This window comes from Phyllopteryx taeniolatus, chromosome 23, assembly GCF_024500385.1.
Source record: "Phyllopteryx taeniolatus isolate TA_2022b chromosome 23, UOR_Ptae_1.2, whole genome shotgun sequence".
Taxonomy (NCBI): Eukaryota; Metazoa; Chordata; class Actinopteri; order Syngnathiformes; family Syngnathidae; genus Phyllopteryx; species Phyllopteryx taeniolatus.
Genome location: NC_084524.1, coordinates 1,902,621 through 1,920,859, shown reverse-complemented (window position 1 = coordinate 1,920,859; position 18,239 = coordinate 1,902,621). Strand labels below are relative to the sequence as shown.

Here is an 18,239-nt window from a genome sequence, read left to right as displayed (position 1 = left end):
TGGTGCTGTATAAAGTTCAGTCCATTGACTTGCATTCATTTACGGGGCAGATCGGGAGCAAGAAGCCGGCCCCCCTCGAGGAATATATGATGTCAATGTTCACATACCCCCCCCCCCCCCCCCCCCGTTGATATAAGAGTGGTTTATTTCGTACAATTTTGCTTGAGAACAACGTGGACAGATGAGTTAATTTTGAAGAAGGCCTCTCATTGGTTCACATCTTAAGAGTATCATGTAGCCCAGACAGGAGTCAATAATGTCTCGGCCCCTTTTTTATATTCTTCCATGTCAGCTGCAATGGGGTAGGGGGGGTGTTTAGCGCGCCGCAGCGTCTGCAGCAGCAGCAGCACCCCGGGGTGCTCTCACTCCCTGCGCCGAAGCTATGAAGACAGAGCCGAGCCACGCGGCCATGCCTCCGCCGCAGCCTCCGACGCTCCGTGAGGTGACAGACCTCCTCCAAGTCGTGGAGCCCGACGGGAAGGAGAGCGGATTCGACCTTTTGAACCGGGAGCTCGAAGACCTGGCTCAAGAGATGTCCGATTTAGGGATCGAAACGGACTCCGATGAGTGTGAGGAAGACGACGACGACGACGATGACGCGACCGTGCTGACTGAGGACGAGTCTCATTACATCACCACGCACGCCATCCGGCTCTCGGAGCTGTCTGACGGTCACGACGGCGACTCGGACCCGGGCGCCGGCTCCTCCTCCTCGTCCACGTGGGATGTGGAGGACGGTCACCAGGTGTTCTCCTTCTTTGTGGATTACGCCTCGTTCGAGTCCAATGGAGTGCTGATGATGACGAGGGGGGGGGGCGCGGCGGGCGGCGGTCTGCGCGAAAGCGATCCGTCATTGCCGTTTGGCGCTCGTGGCGAGGATGGCGGACGGGTTCAAATGTCAATCAAAACCACCTCCCAGGCTATAAATGACCCGATCCAAGAAAATACTGTTTATCATGCCAAAGACGCCAGAGATACGTGCCCCTCGGCGGCGGGGGGAGTGGACGGGAACGTCCAGGAGCTGCGTGATAGGGCGAAGGTTGTCATTCCCGCACCGGGCGGCAAATTGCAAGCGCAGGAAAGCCCCGAGTATTCCAGTTGTGCTTCCAGTGAGCTGGACGACACTGACAAGGAGGTACGCAACCTGACGGCCAGAGCCTTCAAGAGCCTTGCTTATCCCTACTTGGATGCCATCAACTTCAGCACCTCCAGCGAGTCCTCGACTTCTGAGCACGGGATCAATAGGTGGTCCACGTTTGTTGACCTCAAGTACTCCAACGTGAGCCAGAGTCTTGTTTCCCAGCCAACAGCTGAGCTGGAAAGGGTGAAAAATAGCAGCGACTTTTCTCAGCAGCTGAATGGGGATGCAGCTCCCCACAGTGCCTCGTCGACTAAGAAAATAGAACTTATGGGGAAGTTTGGTCAGGGAGTGATACGGCTCACAGAGACCCTGAATTTCCGCTGCAACGTCAAATCGGGAATGTCCGCGGGAGAAAGGCGCGCTAGCGTTGCTCCAAAGCCCACAGGAGCGGGATCACATTCCATGGATGAGGTTACCGTCAACAGTTTGCCGGGCGGCAGGGGGAGAGGGGCCACTGCTCAGTCGAAAAGCATGGAGGGCACCCACAAGAAAGCCATCTTCGCGTCCAGCGTGATTCAAAATGTGCTTTCCAAAAAGATGCAGTTTGAGCAGGAGCGCCGGATGGAAAGGGGGGAGGTGGAGGAAACCCACCACAAGGGGGACTGCCGCCGGAGCAAGGCGCTGCAAAGACAGAGCTCCAAACTCTCCGAGAGCAACTCCGACAGCGCCGACGACTTGGCCGACATTGTGGCTTGCGGCTCGAGACGGGACTCTCGGGTGCAAGAGACTCGGTCCGAGGCCCCGGGTAAAGCAACGGATGCTAAAAGGGGCGCAATGGAAGTGTCCAAAGGGCCTTTGCTTCGCAGCCAAAATAGCGCCTTCAGATGCTGGAGGAATGAGGAGCTAGAGTTTCCACAGGATCATAAAAACCATAAAACCCCAGAAGAGACTGCACCTCCACAGGGAATGGGGGAGGAGTTCTCGGCCAGCGGTGGCAAGCTGACTAAAATGTCACATTTGTTTGTGCCAAACATCCAACGTGTGGCCAACGGAGGGGAGGTGCAGAAGGAGCTCCAGCTCGGATCTGACCACACTTTATACATCGCGGACTCAAAAGGTGTCGCCGCGTCCAAATCTCCAGAAATCCAAATTCATCTCCAGAGCTGTAACGCAGCCAGTTTGACCAAAACCGATGACTCTAAAGGCAAGGAGGCCCGGGCTGCGTCTTTGAGGGGCGATTCTTCGGATAAACCGCCGCATTTTATGGTTCGAGGCATTCGGGATGGTAAAGGAAAGCTGCAGACGCCCATCCACCAAGTCAGGGATGTGCGTAAATTGGTGAAAAGCTCCTATCACTTTGTTTCACTGGATCCCAAATCCAATTTTGCCACCGCCGACAGCCACCAAGACTGTCAACATCCTACATCGGCCTCCCCCATTGTGATAAAATGCCAGTCGGTGAATACAAACAGCAGCAAATGCGGTCTACCTCAGGATGCATCGTCTCCAGAGGGAGCTCAAAGTTCGGCGATGCAAAGAGCGGCAGGGGGAGCGCCCCAGGGGATCTTAGATCATCTTCCCGAGGAGATGAGTTCAGGAATCGAGAGCAAACTGCTTTCAAAGAAAGACGTTACAGAGAAGCAACCGATGTCGAACCAGGTGGCTTTGGAAAAGCTTCAGGCAGCGGTGAAAACGATGGAGCAGCTTTACGTGTTTGACAAAAATGAATGGAAAAGGAAAAACGAGACACAGCCACTGATGGACAGCCATGTGCTCTCGCTGATTGCAAGCGAGGAGAACAGTGAGGAGGAAGCACTCAGGGGCTCCGTTGTGGAGGAAATTGCAAGAAGAGATTCATACCCTCGTTTGAACAAGACTCCGGCAGCTGAGAACTGGCTAAGGACTGGGGGAGACCATGACGAGCGTCTCAAAGCCAGGTTGGCAGCAGCTCCTGTTGGTTTCAGCGTGGGTGTCGCCGCGAAGACTCTGCAGCCAAACAACGCTGCGTCGGCATCTTACAACAGCAAAACATTTGCCCCCAAGTCTCCTAAATTACCCATGCCCTTAAAAGTCTTCCAACCAAAGACGAGCGGCGAGTCGAAAGAAATTCTGGCCGCCGAGCAGAACTACCTAACCATTCCGGTTAAGTCTCACGCCAACAGCGGTAAAGAGGGCTTGTCGGCGTTTTCCAGCCAGTCCCGCCCAACCAGTCTTCCCTTGCATATCCATGCGCAAGGTAGTAAGGGTCAGGAAGAGCAGGCCCAGAGAAGCTCCGGAGCTGCGACCATTTATCACTCCGTGCCTTTGGGTATGTCCGCAAATCAGCCACAGGTGTACTGTTTCTCCCCTGCGATACCCCCCCCACCTGTGCTAGACCCTTACCAGGCCACACAGAGGAAGATGCTCCTGGATCCCACCAGTGGGAGCTACTACCTGGTAGACACCCCGGCTCAACCCTCCACGCGACGCCTCTTCGACCCCGAAACGGGCCACTACGTGGAGGTACCCGTGCCCCTACCTCCCGTGACCCCTGTTCCCATGCCAATCTCCCCGATGGCCTTGGGTTCTGCCGCATACGGACACACCTACATGATCTACCCCGGTTTTGTGACGTCGCCCCCTGTGATTTCAACCCGGACGCTAGTTCAGCCGCAAGTGCTGGTGGAGAGCAGCGAGAAAGCGCTGCCCCACCAGTCCGAGGGCATGTACATGGAGACGCCCTTCTACATGACCACCGGGAAGGCCGCTCCGGGGACCCCCAATGTGGTCAGCATCGCCAGACCGCACCAGGGTTTTCCCAGTGGCGAGCAGCCGGTCATCGGCGTCACGTCGCAGCAGGGCCCTCGGATTATTGCGCCACCTTCGTTTGACGGGACGACCGTGAGCTTCGTGGTTGAGCACAGGTGAAAGGTAGGTGAGTTCCCCCCCCCCCCCCCCCCCACCAACCACCCCACCCGCACTTATACCGCTGCTGAAAAGCAACCGAAGCGAGTGCCCTTAATCTTAATTTGGTAGGTTGAAAGGTAGCTACAGAGGATATAAAAATGTATCTAAATGGGTAGCAAGGAAGGTTTGTAGGAGGGTAAATGTGTCGGTAGGTAGTTGGGTGAGACGGAGACCCTCTGGGACGCCTTCAGCTGCCGCTGAATGTCAAAAGCCACCGAGGCGGGTAGCGGCAGGGTCAGCGGGCTTTTTATAGGAGAAGCGGAGAGTGACGCGTCAAATTCTGCCGGCTTCCGATCAACACCGATTACATAAACATGGCGTGTGACGTGGCAGCTGCCCTTTCTCGTCAGATGGGCATACCGAGGGGCAGGAATCGCATGTATGTCATGTTTACTTAGACCAAACATATCTTTGATATTTGCACATTCAATCAATGCTTTTTATACAGTCCATACCATAGTTTTATGTAGCTTGTTACATTGATGTCTTTTGTAGCACGGCGGGCCCTCGAGTACCGTCATTTCCATCCGACGTAAGTGTTTCGCATATTGAAGAATCGACGATAAAAACACCTTGAACCTTGAAACATGGGTTAGGTAGGTACAGCGTATAAGCAGCCCAATAGGCAAGTGTTTACTTGGTAGGTAAGCAAGAAAGCCGGTGAGGTCGGAAGGTCGCTAAGTACTCTAGTTTGGTAGCTAGATGAGTATGTACGTAGGTATATAAGCAGGCGTTCGGTTGGTAGGTAGAGTATGGAAGTATTTAGTTGGAAGGTAGGTGCTAGGTACGCTTGTAAGCAAGCCAGTTGGTAGGTTAAATATATAGCTAGGTAGGTATGTAGACTAGGTAGGTCAACAGGTGTGCAAGTAGTCTGGTTAGTTGGTTGATACATTTTTAGCTGGTAGATAGGTAAGTGGGGAATCTTTAAATCGGTCAGTCGGTAAATATTTAGTTGGTAGGTTGGTAACAAGTCGGTTGGTTAGGGTATTTAGTTGATTGTAGGTCGTGCAGGTAGGTATGCAGCTGGTAGGGCTGCAGGTGATATTGCATTGACTTGGTCGATGGGTAAGTCGCTAGTTAGATAAGTGAGGATATGTAAGTTGCTAGGCGCTGTAGGTAGGTAAAAGCTGCTATGGTATTATGTAGGTTGGTAACTTGCAAGTCAGATGATTCGTCAGCAGGTAAGTGGACACGTACGCGGGTTGGTTGTCTGAATGTCGCGGTTTATGAGAGCTTGACTTGTTTTTTTCTTGCAATTTCCCAGCAGGTTGGAAGACGAGCGTGGCCACGATGTGACGCTTCTGGATTGGACTGCTTTGCTTTCAATGTCTCCTCCCTGTGGAGGAACGAATGTGGAGATGTTTTATACACCGACGTTGTGATTTCCAGGGTGACGCTGCAAACGGATCAAGTTTGAATGAGATATTCGTGTATATTCTATACGCATGTCCTCGGTGGGAAGGGAAACGGAAGTGGAAAGGGAGAGGATGAGTTGTACGTTGCAATTTCGGATGGTAAGACGAGCGGGGTTGCTCGAGAGCAGTGAAGACACTGAAAGGGGGAAAAAAACGTCAAGGAAATCTAAGTAAAGTCCACAGTTGTGTTTTCTCACTTCTTATTTGCACGACACAAGTTGATGATTTACGTTCATTTCTGGCAGAGCATTTCAATAAAACCTTTTCTTTTTTTTTCCACACTTGCCTTCTTCCCTTTGAGTCTGTGTGTAAATGATTCGAATGCTTTCAGTGTTGTCAGCAACACGTATAAGATAGGAATGCTCAACTTTGTTAGATGTTCATATCCAAACAATGCTGAATAAAAAATATATATGTTTTTTTGAATTTTTTTATATCTGCTCAACTTTATTTGGGGTAAATCTTTTGTTATGCAACTTTATCGGGGGGATTTTTTTCCCCCTCTTAATTCCGTATGATTGTTTGTGTGAGTATGTGGGTGGGAGGATAAAATGTATAGCAAACAGCATTCGAATTTTATAGAATTATACCTGATTTATATTTTGGATTTAATTATTTGTTAAGGTACAAACGTTGATAAAGTTGTAATAAAGCAAGAAAATAATGTTTTACGAGAATAAAACCACAGAATAGCAACAAAGAAAAGTAAGCAATAAACCAAAATGAAGTTTGAATTTTCTACAATACTCATGATATAATTAGGTTTTAAATTGTAAACATTGTAAATTTTAATTTACAATGATAGTCATAATACAACAACAAAAGTAGCTGTACAAAGGATTATGACTATAATTCCTTTTAACACTGCCCAAAATAAAAGTTTTACATAATAAAATAGAATTCGCTGCGAGCAGGGTTCGAACCTGCGCGGGAAGATCCCATTGGATTTCAAGTCCAACGCCTTAACCACTCGGCCATCGCAGCCACACGCAGAGTTGCAGAAGAAGTTATGATTTAATGGTGATGACAAACACGAGCTAGCGCTTGACAGACACGAGCTAGCGCTAGCAAGCTAACAGAACAGTGCTTTTCATGTTAGAAGAGAGAGAGCGAAACGTACATTCTCAGTATTCAGTTTTAGTACTGCACAGTAAATCTAACCTACGGTCATTTCTCTTTTCGTCCTCCAGATGGCAGCACAGGTCAATACAGGGGGTCCTACGACGGATTTCCTTTCCGACGACACCGACGTAACCCCGATTTGCACGTAAATCTCAATACTGTCATTCACCAATGCAACGTGAAGACAAAATTGGATTTATATTTTTCATAACGATGGTCAATCTGACACAACCAAACGCATTAGTCGAGGCGAGAAACGCCAACAACCAACAAACGTGGAGTGGGACGCTTTAATTTGTCTGTCTGCGTTAAGGAGGCGAATTTTATTCCAGAGGAGATGAAGAAAACAAACTTCTTGTGGGCAAAATGGAGACTGGAGTTTAATGCGGAAACTCGGGCGAAGTAACAAGGTAAACTAATCCCGACATGCGTCAATCAGCCGCCATGTTGGAACCCCATTGACGCTACGGCTAGCCTCCAAGGACAAAAATCATTTGCGAATGCGTTCTTCTACATCCCTGAAATAGTCAGGTAATTTGTGACATACACTCTATCAGAAGGTATTTATACATCCCCCAAAGTCTTACAGTGTTCAGTATAACACATTTTACGCGACAGCATTTCCCAACTGTTTAATTTTCATCGAATCCTTCCACATTTCTCGACCAATTCAAACCATTCCACACATTCGAGTAAGTAAAACTCTTCCGAATTCCACATTTCCACACTAAAATTTCCAATTGATAGAAGATTTTAAATAATCTACCTTGAAATTTTTGTATCTTATTTGGGACATTTGCTTTCCATTCCCAGGTTACTATTTTGCTATGTGTTAGCATACCTACTGTTAGCATGTCAGCATTTGCAAAATGCAAAATCCTCATCAGTCGCACTGATTTTTAGTAATTCTCATTCTATTCGTACTATAAGTCAGTATTTATTTACTTTAATATTGTAATTCTCACATTGTACCTTCCCTAAATTGTACTTAATTCTACAGCATTTCTCTTCAGCATCTGCACACAATTTCTGCAAAAGCTGCATTCTCCAGTTATTCATACTCTTCTTACGGCGTTTTGGTGGAGCTTTGTCTGATTCATGTTTACGATGAAAGTCCATTATCATGTTGATAAAGGCGCTTTCATTGCTAAAAAAAAAACAATAAAATGTGGAATTACCCTTTTGAGTCACTCCATTGGAGACACAAAATGTGTTTTTGTGTATATTGCTTTAATTGGCATTACATTGGCATGGTTAAGTACTGAGTATGTGGCCCTTGAAGGAAGCGGGCGCTGGGGGACAGTTCGCTAACAGGACGTCTAAAGATCAAAACCAAAAGAAAAGAACATTCCTTCTCCTCCATCCATCCATCCATCCATTTTCCGTACCGCTTTCTCCTCACAAGGGTCGCGGGCGTGCTGGAGCCTATCCCAGCCGTCTTCGGGCGAGAGGCGTGGTACACCCTGAACTGGTTGCCGGCCAATCGCAGGGCACATATAAACAAGCAACCGTTCACACCTAAGGGCAATTTAGGGTCTTCAATCAACCTACCATGCATGTTTTTGGCATGTGGGAGGAAACCCACCCAGGCACGGGCAGAACATGCAAACTCCACACAGGCGGGGATTTGAACCCCGGGCCTCAGAACTGTGAGGCGGATGTGCTAACCAGTCGCCCACCGTTCCACCCATTCCTGTCCTGTGTATGATAAATAAACGCTTGTAATCCACACAAAATTCAAATTCAAATAAATTCATCTTGATGAATGACGAGGCTAGCCCAACTTTGACAGGGAGAGCACATTTTACTATAAAATGAAAAAAATCGGGATGTATATATGCACTAATCAGATGAGGTTTGCGCACACGGAAGAAATCGGTATTTTATAAACTAATTTCTGCCGGGCATCCACACCCTGTGTGAAGTGCGTAGAGTTCAAAAAGCAGGCACACGCCGACAAACAAAGAACACACCCTGTCCATATCAAGCACTGTTACTTATTTACATGTTTTGCAACAATCACGGCTGACAGTATCCACCCAATAGTCGCTCACTGTATATGTACAGTACTGCGTGGATATATATAAAGCCCCCCATTGTGTCCCTGCGTCCTCGTCCGCTGCTAACTGCTCAGTTAGCCATGGATGCGATGCGATTTTTTATTTTGCTCTTATGGATGTGTGGACTGACAAAGCAGCAGAGGTGAGTCCCAAACTGTGGATGGGGTCACGAGCCCCAAAATCGATTGACAATTAAAAAAACAACAACAAAAAAATGATATTCTTTTCTGTTATAGAGTACTCCATCAAAATGGGAAAACATATTTTTTTTCAAGACTTTTAGGGCTATTACCAACTTTTCCCTCAAATGTTAATCATCCGTTATACTGGTGGGGAAAAAAAAACAAACAAATATTTTTATTTGTAATCACCAAATCATCTGCACATTCAATTTAAATAAAGTATTTGAAGTATACCTGAAGTTATTACACTTTGTCGTTCTGTTTTCAATAAGGATACATTTTTCCTTGATTTAAATTACACAAGACTGTTTTTTAAAATAAAAAATATTACTCTCATTTGTCAAAAATTAAAATGTCAACCACTAAATGTATACATCTATATATATTATAATATGAATTCTTTGAACTTTTTTGGGGAAAAAGTATTTTAAAGTGAGATTTAAAATAAAACTCAAATTTCACACAACAAAAAAGATTTTTTTTTTACGGTTATGATTACAAAAATGACAATTTCAATTTTGTGTTCTGATCACCTGTAAAAAGTAATACAAAAGTGCATCACATTAATAATCGTAACCATAAAATCATACATTATAAATTAAGATTTTACATCCATCTTTTTTTTCCTTTATACCTTTTTTTTACATTTTTTTTTAACTGGTTGTGAAGTGAGATTGTTATGCAACAGAGCATTCAGACCATAAAAGAGATTTCTTATAAAACGTGTTTGCTCAAAACAGGTGTGCCTTCAGAATACATGAACGCAAACAAATAAAAAATGCGTCATATTTAGGTGTGACATGCCTAATTATTAATCTGCGTCCTCTTTCAGCCTCCAGAGCGTGCCGACCAACGATGGTAAGCTAAAGGACCCGACTTTTATTAGCATCTAGCGTGCTAGTGTTTAGCACGTGAGCCGGGTAACGAATGGTCGCTATCCTGCGACGACCGATTAACACCGACGTTTTTCATGAAAAGCATACGTTCCCGACCCACCCGCTGTAGGTGAAAATCTGTGATTTATTAAATACTGAATATGAATACTGATCAAACTTGACTATCTAGTGTAAGTAAAAGTCATAAGGTTTGGATGGGCGTAGTCCTTTTTTCGTTGATTCCCGTGTTCCATCTCCCCAGCTCTCGTGCTGACGTTCTGCGACTTTAACAACGATGCCGAGCCATTCTGCGGATTCCGCCAGGTCTCTGAGGACGGTGGCGACTGGACCCGGAACAAAGGTCCAACCCCGACGCCTGGCACGGGTCCTCAAGGAGATTACCCGGACGGAAGTCGGTCCTGCACCTCATCGGCCATCAGCACCAAAACCACTCGGAAAAAAATCTAATTCATTTTCTTTCCCAGAGGGATTCTACATCTACCAGGAATGTGACAACATGGCAAACGGGCAGAAGACCCGTCTGATGAGTTCCACGTTCTTAATGCCGGCGTCACAGATCTGCGTCCAGTTCCGATATTACATGTACGGCTCAGACCGTTCCAATCTGTTGCGAGTGCTGGCGAAGAGGTCGAATAGCGAGGACGAGCTGTGGAAGAAGACTGGTATCCAGAGTACGTCGTGGCTGAAGGGCGCCATCACCGTGTCCAATTCAGACAGTCAGGAGGTCACGGTGAGTGTTCCCTTTCAAGCAACAAGCAAACATTGTGGCTTCAAATGCACGTTGAGGATTTGAAATCAGGAGAAAATGGTGACTAGGATTAGGGCTAGGTTTAAGGGTTGAAGTTGGGGTTAGGAGTAGGGTTGGCGGTAAGGGCTGGGTTGGGTTAAGAGTTAGGACTCTGCTGAAAGTTTGAGCTAGGCATGAAGGATTGGAGTAGGGTTGGGGAAGGGGGTTTGGGTTTGCTTGAGGGTTAGGTCTAGAGCTTACGGTTAGAGCTAGGGTTAAAGGTTAGGAGTAGGGTTGGGGATGGAGGTTTGGGTTGGCTTGAGGGTTAGGTCTAAAGGTTACGGTTAGAATTGGGGGTAAGGGTTTGGCTGAAGAGTAAGGTTCGGTCAAGGGTTAAAGTCGGGATTTGGGGTGAAGTTGGGATATGGAGTCGCGTTACGGGTTGCGTAAGGTAGACCACCATGTAGAATTCAAGCCGAATAGTAATAGATATTTGGCATTCTCAAAACCAAAAAATGACTTAAATGCGGTTTTAAATTCAGCATAGGTTCTCCACTCCATAATTTGCAGTGGACTTTGGTGTGGGAAATAGAAAAGCATGCACTGACCAATATCTAATCAGTACAGCTCAACATGTGCAGGTAGAAGTTAGCCCTATCGCTCCATCCAGTCTCAGTTAAATAATTGCCCTTTTATTGCTTTTATAGCTGCCGTAAAGCAATCCCAGCAGTGTTAGCAATTATCAGTGTTTAGGAAACACTGAGGATGTGCTCCACCCAGTACGTTCTCGATAGAACTAGTTAACGCTCTCACGTGCACGCTTTGCAGTGGTGGGAAGTAACGAAGTACAAATACTTTGTTACTGTACCCAAGTAGATTTTTCAGGTATCTGTGCTTTATTTTTCTTCCTTCTTTTTACTTTTTTGACACCCTGCTTTTGAAAACAGACATTTGTTCTTTCTACTCCTTGCTTCGTCAAAATAGGCTTGTTGCTTTTTTCAACCGCAGAAGATGATAGCACGACTTGAAAAAAAGATGTTAATAGACGTAAAGCCAGCTAAATCTCTTTCTCAAACAAATCACGATGGACGAGTGAGCTTTTTTCTCAAGTTCCTCAATATTGAACGTAACGCTGACTACAATCAGAATTATCGTTGACGCGTTAACCTTGCCGATTATCGACTGATTTGTCACTTGTCTCACTCTAGATTGTCTTCGAGGCCCAGCGAGGTTTCACCGCTTCCTGCGACTCAGCACTCGACAACATCATCATTAGTGAAGGGTCATGTCCCAGTAAGTATAACTCACCACGTGATCTCAGTATTTTGCCAATGACAATGTATGTGAAGGATATCTGTGGAACGAAAGAAAGAAAAACACGACATTGAGTAGAAAGGGAGAAACCTCATCATCCCCTGACCTCAGCCCTATTGAGAACCTGAAAAGCGAGCGTCAAGGGTGGGGGGGAGAGGAGTTCAAATGGAATTGTTCCTGTTCGTCCTTGTTGTCTTGTGACTCTGTATAAATGTAATGAAAATATGTGAGTAAAATACACACGACGGGGGTTGCCATCGTGGTGGTCGTGTTTCAGCCTAGGGTGGCCGCGTCCACCCCAGGCCACTCCCTGGCTCCGCCTTGCTCATGGTACCGTTGCAATTTGGATCACAGTGTAAGGTTGTTCAGGTATTGTCTGCACTGCATATCGTAATACTTGTCGACGATATCTCGGTACTATACGGATACTAAATTGCCTTTCTTATGTTTGGTCCACAGCTTGCGTTTCTGGCTGCGACTTCGACAACTTGGGTGACACTTGTGGGTGGACTCTGTTCCTACCTGACCCGGACATTTTCGGCTTTGAGCAATGGTCTGGTCCAACAGACACAGAAGGCACCGGACCTGATGATGACTTCTCCAAGCCTGGGCGTAAGTAGTTCGGGGCGACAGAATTTATCGTCAGGCTTTACAGCCAAGCAACTCATTTCTATAACTCTATAATGTCCTCTTAGTGGGATCATACATGCTGATGGATTCTGCCTTTGCTGTCCCTGGACGAGCGGGGCATATCAGAAGTCCTGTGATAGGCACTCCTTCTGGATGCCTGGAGCTTACGTTCCATTACTATCTGTTTGGCACCAGCGAGACCATGCAGCTCAGTGTCCACACCTTGACAGGTAAGAGGTGTTTTCCTTTTTTTTTTTTTTTTGTTTTTCCCCCCCCTTCGTCAGTTGGAATTGTGGACGGGAGCCCCTAAAAACCCCATGGAGTTAGAAAATATGAGTACACGACACCGACTTGTCAAATTAACACGATGACAAGAAGCCCGAAAATCGTTCAGGAATCCATGCTGTGAAACGCACAAGGAGTTGACCATCTTGGTAGGAAGGTGTCATTTTTCTGAGATTTTCAGGGGTCGTACTTAGGACAAACGCCTCGCCCAATCGCCACCCAATCTGAACTGGACACAATGAGATGAAATGAACTCCTTGTTGGTCTTGACTTTGCATTCTGCACTTACCAGGGGGACTCCTCGGACCCTCTCTCTTCACTGTCACTGGGAACCAGGGTCCAGCCTGGAAGCCTGCAGAAGTCCGTCACCTCGGGAACACTAGCGTCCAGGTAAACACTCGAGCTACGGTCTTTGTATACGCGCCAATACATGGAGCGTGAAAATAATCTTTTCACATGGAATTTCAGTTTGTTATTGTGGGCACCTATGGAGAGACGACTCAGACCGATATTGCTGTTGATGCTGTGTGTGTCATGGCCTGTCAAGGTAAGAAACTGGCCAGTTATACTTGGCACTGCAGTGGGTTAGGATTATCTGTGGAGCTCAAGAAGGAAAAACATTACATTGGTAGAAATGGTGAAAAAAACTCTTTATCCCCTGATATCAACCCTATTGAGAAGCTGTGGAGAATCCTTGAAATGAAAATCTATGAGGGTGTAAGGCAGATTTAAACAGTATTACCGTCACTGCCTTTGTACTTTCTGGCGTCAAAAGATTTCCCGAAGAGTCAAGATTTTGACAACAATCAAGGCAACTGTAAAGGAGATTGTCGATGGGGGATTTTCTCTCATTGGTTTCTGTCATTTTTGGAAATGACTCATTTTGAATCCTCATGTCAAGCAGTCTATCTCCACTGACAGCAGTTTTCAAGATATACATCTTTCATTTAAAGGTCAGCTAACGACGCCACAACCACCAGTGTCGACTTCAGCACAAACTAATGGAACAACTCCACCGAATCCCACGACTCCAAGACCAACCACACCAAACCCAAGTATGGCGTGTCTTGTCTTGTGACCCGTCCCAGTATTGGGTGGTGTGATACTTTGCTTTCAGGGTTGTTTGTCCTCCGCATCTGCCGCAATTTGTTTGTGTGGTACATAGACATATGTCATACACCAGGGGTGGCCAAACCTTTTGCGTTGAGGGGCGCATACAGACAAATGGGGGGAAGGGCCACTTAAACATTCTTCAACTGAAACCAATCAATCAGGCATTTTATTTTTTTATTTTTATGAATTAATTTATTTTGACTTACGGCAATGCTTGATTGGACACACGGCTCGTCTTCCACTGTGCCAACCCACTCCCTTTTGTTTTTGCTCCACAGTTCAGTGCCCTCCCAATGCAGACTACATCGAATGTGGCCCAGCTTGCATCCCCACCTGCATGGAACCCTCCACCAACTGTAGCGGCTCCTGTATCACCGGCTGCTTTTGCAAACCGGGGTTTGTCTTCAAGGGGAAACACTGTGTGCCACTGGAGAAGTGCGGTTGCCTGGATCACAATCATAACTATTACGAGGTCCGAATACTACACCATACCCATACTTGTGTTCAGAAGAAAGGCAGTATCTCCTAACCAAGTTCTTCACTCCTGTTTTAGCCTGGAGAGATCGTATTTGGAGACGGCTGCTCAAAGCTGTGTCGCTGCGCGGGGAACTACACTTTGGAATGTGTGGATAACACCTGTGATCCCACTGAGGAGTGTCGTGAGGTTAACGGTGTCCCAGGATGCTACCCGAAAGGTAACACGTCAAGGAATCTTCTTGAACGCTTCATTCTGATCAGTCGTCATCCAAACGATCATCTGTAACTGAAGTGTCACAAAAGGAACTTGTTGTTTTCCATGAAGGTACATCCTCGTGCATCGCATCCGGAGATCCACATTACACGACTTTCGACAAGCGCAAGTACAACTTCATGGGCAACTGCAGTTACACGATGACTGGAGTCTGCAATGTATCGGCTTTACCAAACTTTGTGGTCTACGCTGACAACGAAAATCGCTATAACAGACCCACCATCTCCTATGTGAAGGCGGTTCGTGTGTATATAGCATCCGGTGGTGTCTCCATCTTCAAAGGTGGCGCTGTGCATGTAAGAAGGAATTAGGCAAACCTTGTCCGTACTGTGATCAAATTGGATAATTCCCTTCCTTGCCTGGTCACTTATCAGTCTCACCTGCTTTCCGCATCCAGGTGAATGGAATCAAAGTCAACCTTCCAGTCAGTCCATTCCCAGGTGTCTCTGTGTTCAAATCCGGAAAGCACTACACCGTGTCCTTGGATTTTGGTGTGACTGTGCGCTATGACGGAAACCACTTTATGGACATCAAAGTGATTAAAGAGTGAGTGTAACCTGAGCACATGTTGTCAATGAAGACTGAAAAGTACAGGTCGCTCGAGAAGTTCATGAATGAAGGATCTTGTAATGTCTCGCCCGCAGTTTTAAGAACATACTGTGTGGACTGTGTGGAGATTACAATGGAGATCCCAAAGACGACTTCCGCAAGCCAGATGGCTCATTGACCCGCAATCCCAATGACTTTGGAAACAGTTGGAACACTGATCCAGAGTGAGTGTTAGTCTTCATTTCAGATTCTGAACACTGCTTTGTGCTTAGTTTGTGTCTAATATTTCCTTTTGCAAAAGGTGTAACAATAAACCCAACACCACTAATCCCGGATGTGAGGCAGAGGAGCAGAAGCTCTATGAGAGCTCTGGATATTGTGGCATCCTGCTGGACAAAAATAGTCCTTTTGCTGCGTGTCACGCCAAGGTCAACCCCAACGTAAGTCACAAGTACTTGGACCAACCTCGCACCCCTAAAGTGGAATTTTGAGTTTTCATTTGTGAAGATGGAATGTCGATGCTGGTTGTGCCTTCAGGATTACTTCAAGGACTGTGTCTTTGACCTTTGCGAGCTTGATGGCGCTCATTCCATTCTGTGTGAAGCCATCGAAGCCTACGTCAATGAGTGCCAGGACCGTGGGGTCAACATCGGACCCTGGAGGAACGAAACCTTCTGTCGTGAGTATCAAGTACAGATGGTTGACACGGGACTCTACTGTAGCCTTCTTTCTGGAATGTGTCCAGAGCTCAATGACTTTGAAAGACATGCTTCTAACTTCAGCCATCTCATTTGCCGCACAGCTTTTGGCTGTCCCCCCAACAGCCATTACGAGCCCTGCGCGGACCCCTGTCAGCAGACGTGTTCGGGCAGACCCCCCTCCTGCAGCGGCCCGTGCACCGAGTCCTGTGTGTGTGATCCCGGCTACATCCTGAGTGCCGGGAAATGTGTCACCAACACTTCATGTGGCTGCCAACACACCAATGGCCAGTATTATCAGGTACCGTGAGATGGACAAGCAACTGTACACGTGGACCGTGATAGACACCCAAAAACCTAACTGATATATGCACTTTGTGTTTCTCTCAGCCTGGAGAGGAGTTCTATGTTGAGAACTGTGATCTGAAGTGTAGCTGTGACGCACCCTTTGTGACCTGTAAGGCATCTCAATGCCCCCCAATGCACGAGTGTCAAGTCCAAGGGGGAGAGCTGGGCTGCTATCCCACAGGTATAGGTTCTCTTTCATTTAGCCGAAGGACACAACCAATCTTTGTCGCACTCTCACGTAAAATGAATGTCTGTGATATCTAAGGAATGACGACACCCAGACCAACAACTCCAAGACCGACGACACCAAAACCAAGTATGGTATTTTCTTAAATAGCTTAAGACAGTAACTACTTACTAGCTACTAAACCTTTCCTGTTCTTTTCCCCGTGCAGTTCAGTGCCCTCCAAATGCAGACTACATCGAATGTGGCCCAGCTTGCATCCCCACCTGCATGGAACCCTCCACCAACTGTAGCGGCTCCTGTATCACCGGCTGCTTTTGCAAACCGGGGTTTGTCTTCAAGGGGAAACACTGTGTGCCACTGGAGAAGTGCGGTTGCCTGGATCACAATCATAACTATTACGAGGTCCGAATACTACACCATACCCATACTTGTGTTCAGAAGAAAGGCAGTATCTCCTAACCAAGTTCTTCACTCCTGTTTTAGCCTGGAGAGATCGTATTTGGAGACGGCTGCTCAAAGCTGTGTCGCTGCGCGGGGAACTACACTTTGGAATGTGTGGATAACACCTGTGATCCCACTGAGGAGTGTCGTGAGGTTAACGGTGTCCCAGGATGCTACCCGAAAGGTAACACGTCAAGGAATCTTCTTGAACGCTTCATTCTGATCAGTCGTCATCCAAACGATCATCTGTAACTGAAGTGTCACAAAAGGAACTTGTTGTTTTCCATGAAGGTACATCCTCGTGCATCGCATCCGGAGATCCACATTACACGACTTTCGACAAGCGCAAGTACAACTTCATGGGCAACTGCAGTTACACGATGACTGGAGTCTGCAATGTATCGGCTTTACCAAACTTTGTGGTCTACGCTGACAACGAAAATCGCTATAACAGACCCACCATCTCCTATGTGAAGGCGGTTCGTGTGTATATAGCATCCGGTGGTGTCTCCATCTTCAAAGGTGGCGCTGTGCATGTAAGAAGGAATTAGGCAAACCTTGTCCGTACTGTGATCAAATTGGATAATTCCCTTCCTTGCCTGGTCACTTATCAGTCTCACCTGCTTTCCGCATCCAGGTGAATGGAATCAAAGTCAACCTTCCAGTCAGTCCATTCCCAGGTGTCTCTGTGTTCAAATCCGGAAAGCACTACACCGTGTCCTTGGATTTTGGTGTGACTGTGCGCTATGACGGAAACCACTTTATGGACATCAAAGTGATTAAAGAGTGAGTGTAACCTGAGCACATGTTGTCAATGAAGACTGAAAAGTACAGGTCGCTCGAGAAGTTCATGAATGAAGGATCTTGTAATGTCTCGCCCGCAGTTTTAAGAACATACTGTGTGGACTGTGTGGAGATTACAATGGAGATCCCAAAGACGACTTCCGCAAGCCAGATGGCTCATTGACCCGCAATCCCAATGACTTTGGAAACAGTTGGAACACTGATCCAGAGTGAGTGTTAGTCTTCATTTCAGATTCTGAACACTGCTTTGTGCTTAGTTTGTGTCTAATATTTCCTTTTGCAAAAGGTGTAACAATAAACCCAACACCACTAATCCCGGATGTGAGGCAGAGGAGCAGAAGCTCTATGAGAGCTCTGGATATTGTGGCATCCTGCTGGACAAAAATAGTCCTTTTGCTGCGTGTCACGCCAAGGTCAACCCCAACGTAAGTCACAAGTACTTGGACCAACCTCGCACCCCTAAAGTGGAATTTTGAGTTTTCATTTGTGAAGATGGAATGTCGATGCTGGTTGTGCCTTCAGGATTACTTCAAGGACTGTGTCTTTGACCTTTGCGAGCTTGATGGCGCTCATTCCATTCTGTGTGAAGCCATCGAAGCCTACGTCAATGAGTGCCAGGACCGTGGGGTCAACATCGGACCCTGGAGGAACGAAACCTTCTGTCGTGAGTATCAAGTACAGATGGTTGAC

General features: G+C 46.8%; 2 protein-coding genes and 1 non-coding gene across 6 annotated transcripts in view; 2 read left to right on the top strand and 1 right to left on the bottom strand.

Moving 5' to 3' along the window:
• The first annotated feature begins 147 nt into the window (after positions 1-147).
• Positions 148-5,721, top strand: c23h4orf54 (chromosome 23 C4orf54 homolog). Of its 4 annotated transcripts, none has more exons than XM_061764454.1 (2): positions 148-3,991; positions 5,295-5,721. In XM_061764454.1, the coding sequence occupies exon 1, from the start codon at positions 383-385 to the stop codon at positions 3,986-3,988; it is 3,606 nt and encodes a 1,201-aa protein (XP_061620438.1). In that variant the 5' UTR covers positions 148-382; the 3' UTR covers positions 3,989-3,991; positions 5,295-5,721. The 4 variants fall into 4 exon arrangements, with proteins under 4 accessions (XP_061620438.1, XP_061620436.1, XP_061620442.1 ...); XM_061764452.1 differs by having other exon boundaries at positions 5,292-5,721; XM_061764458.1 differs by having other exon boundaries at positions 148-3,995.
• A 623-nt stretch (positions 5,722-6,344) lies between these two features.
• On the bottom strand, positions 6,345-6,426 carry trnas-uga (transfer RNA serine (anticodon UGA)). The gene has a single exon. It is a non-coding gene; the product is annotated as a tRNA-Ser (tRNA).
• Positions 6,427-8,635: 2,209 nt separating this feature from the next.
• zanl (zonadhesin, like) overlaps positions 8,636-18,239 on the top strand; it is a 41,104-nt gene continuing 31,500 nt past the window's right edge. Inside the window, 27 exon segments of the mRNA XM_061763148.1 lie at positions 8,636-8,766; positions 9,639-9,664; positions 9,944-10,093; positions 10,167-10,432; positions 11,638-11,722; positions 12,203-12,355; positions 12,439-12,603; positions 12,951-13,048; positions 13,127-13,205; positions 13,612-13,713; positions 14,050-14,243; positions 14,325-14,466; positions 14,574-14,818; positions 14,920-15,068; positions 15,167-15,295; positions 15,373-15,511; positions 15,609-15,750; positions 15,874-16,070; positions 16,160-16,298; positions 16,383-16,433; positions 16,513-16,706; positions 16,788-16,929; positions 17,037-17,281; positions 17,383-17,531; positions 17,630-17,758; positions 17,836-17,974; positions 18,072-18,213. Coding sequence (XP_061619132.1) covers positions 8,741-8,766; positions 9,639-9,664; positions 9,944-10,093; positions 10,167-10,432; positions 11,638-11,722; positions 12,203-12,355; positions 12,439-12,603; positions 12,951-13,048; positions 13,127-13,205; positions 13,612-13,713; positions 14,050-14,243; positions 14,325-14,466; positions 14,574-14,818; positions 14,920-15,068; positions 15,167-15,295; positions 15,373-15,511; positions 15,609-15,750; positions 15,874-16,070; positions 16,160-16,298; positions 16,383-16,433; positions 16,513-16,706; positions 16,788-16,929; positions 17,037-17,281; positions 17,383-17,531; positions 17,630-17,758; positions 17,836-17,974; positions 18,072-18,213 — 3,817 coding nt within the window. The 5' untranslated portion in view covers positions 8,636-8,740.

Coding starts and splice junctions, on each gene's coding strand:
- c23h4orf54 (XM_061764454.1), top strand. CDS start 383: ATGAAGACAGAGCCGAGCCACGCGGCCATGCCTCCGCCGCAGCCTCCG.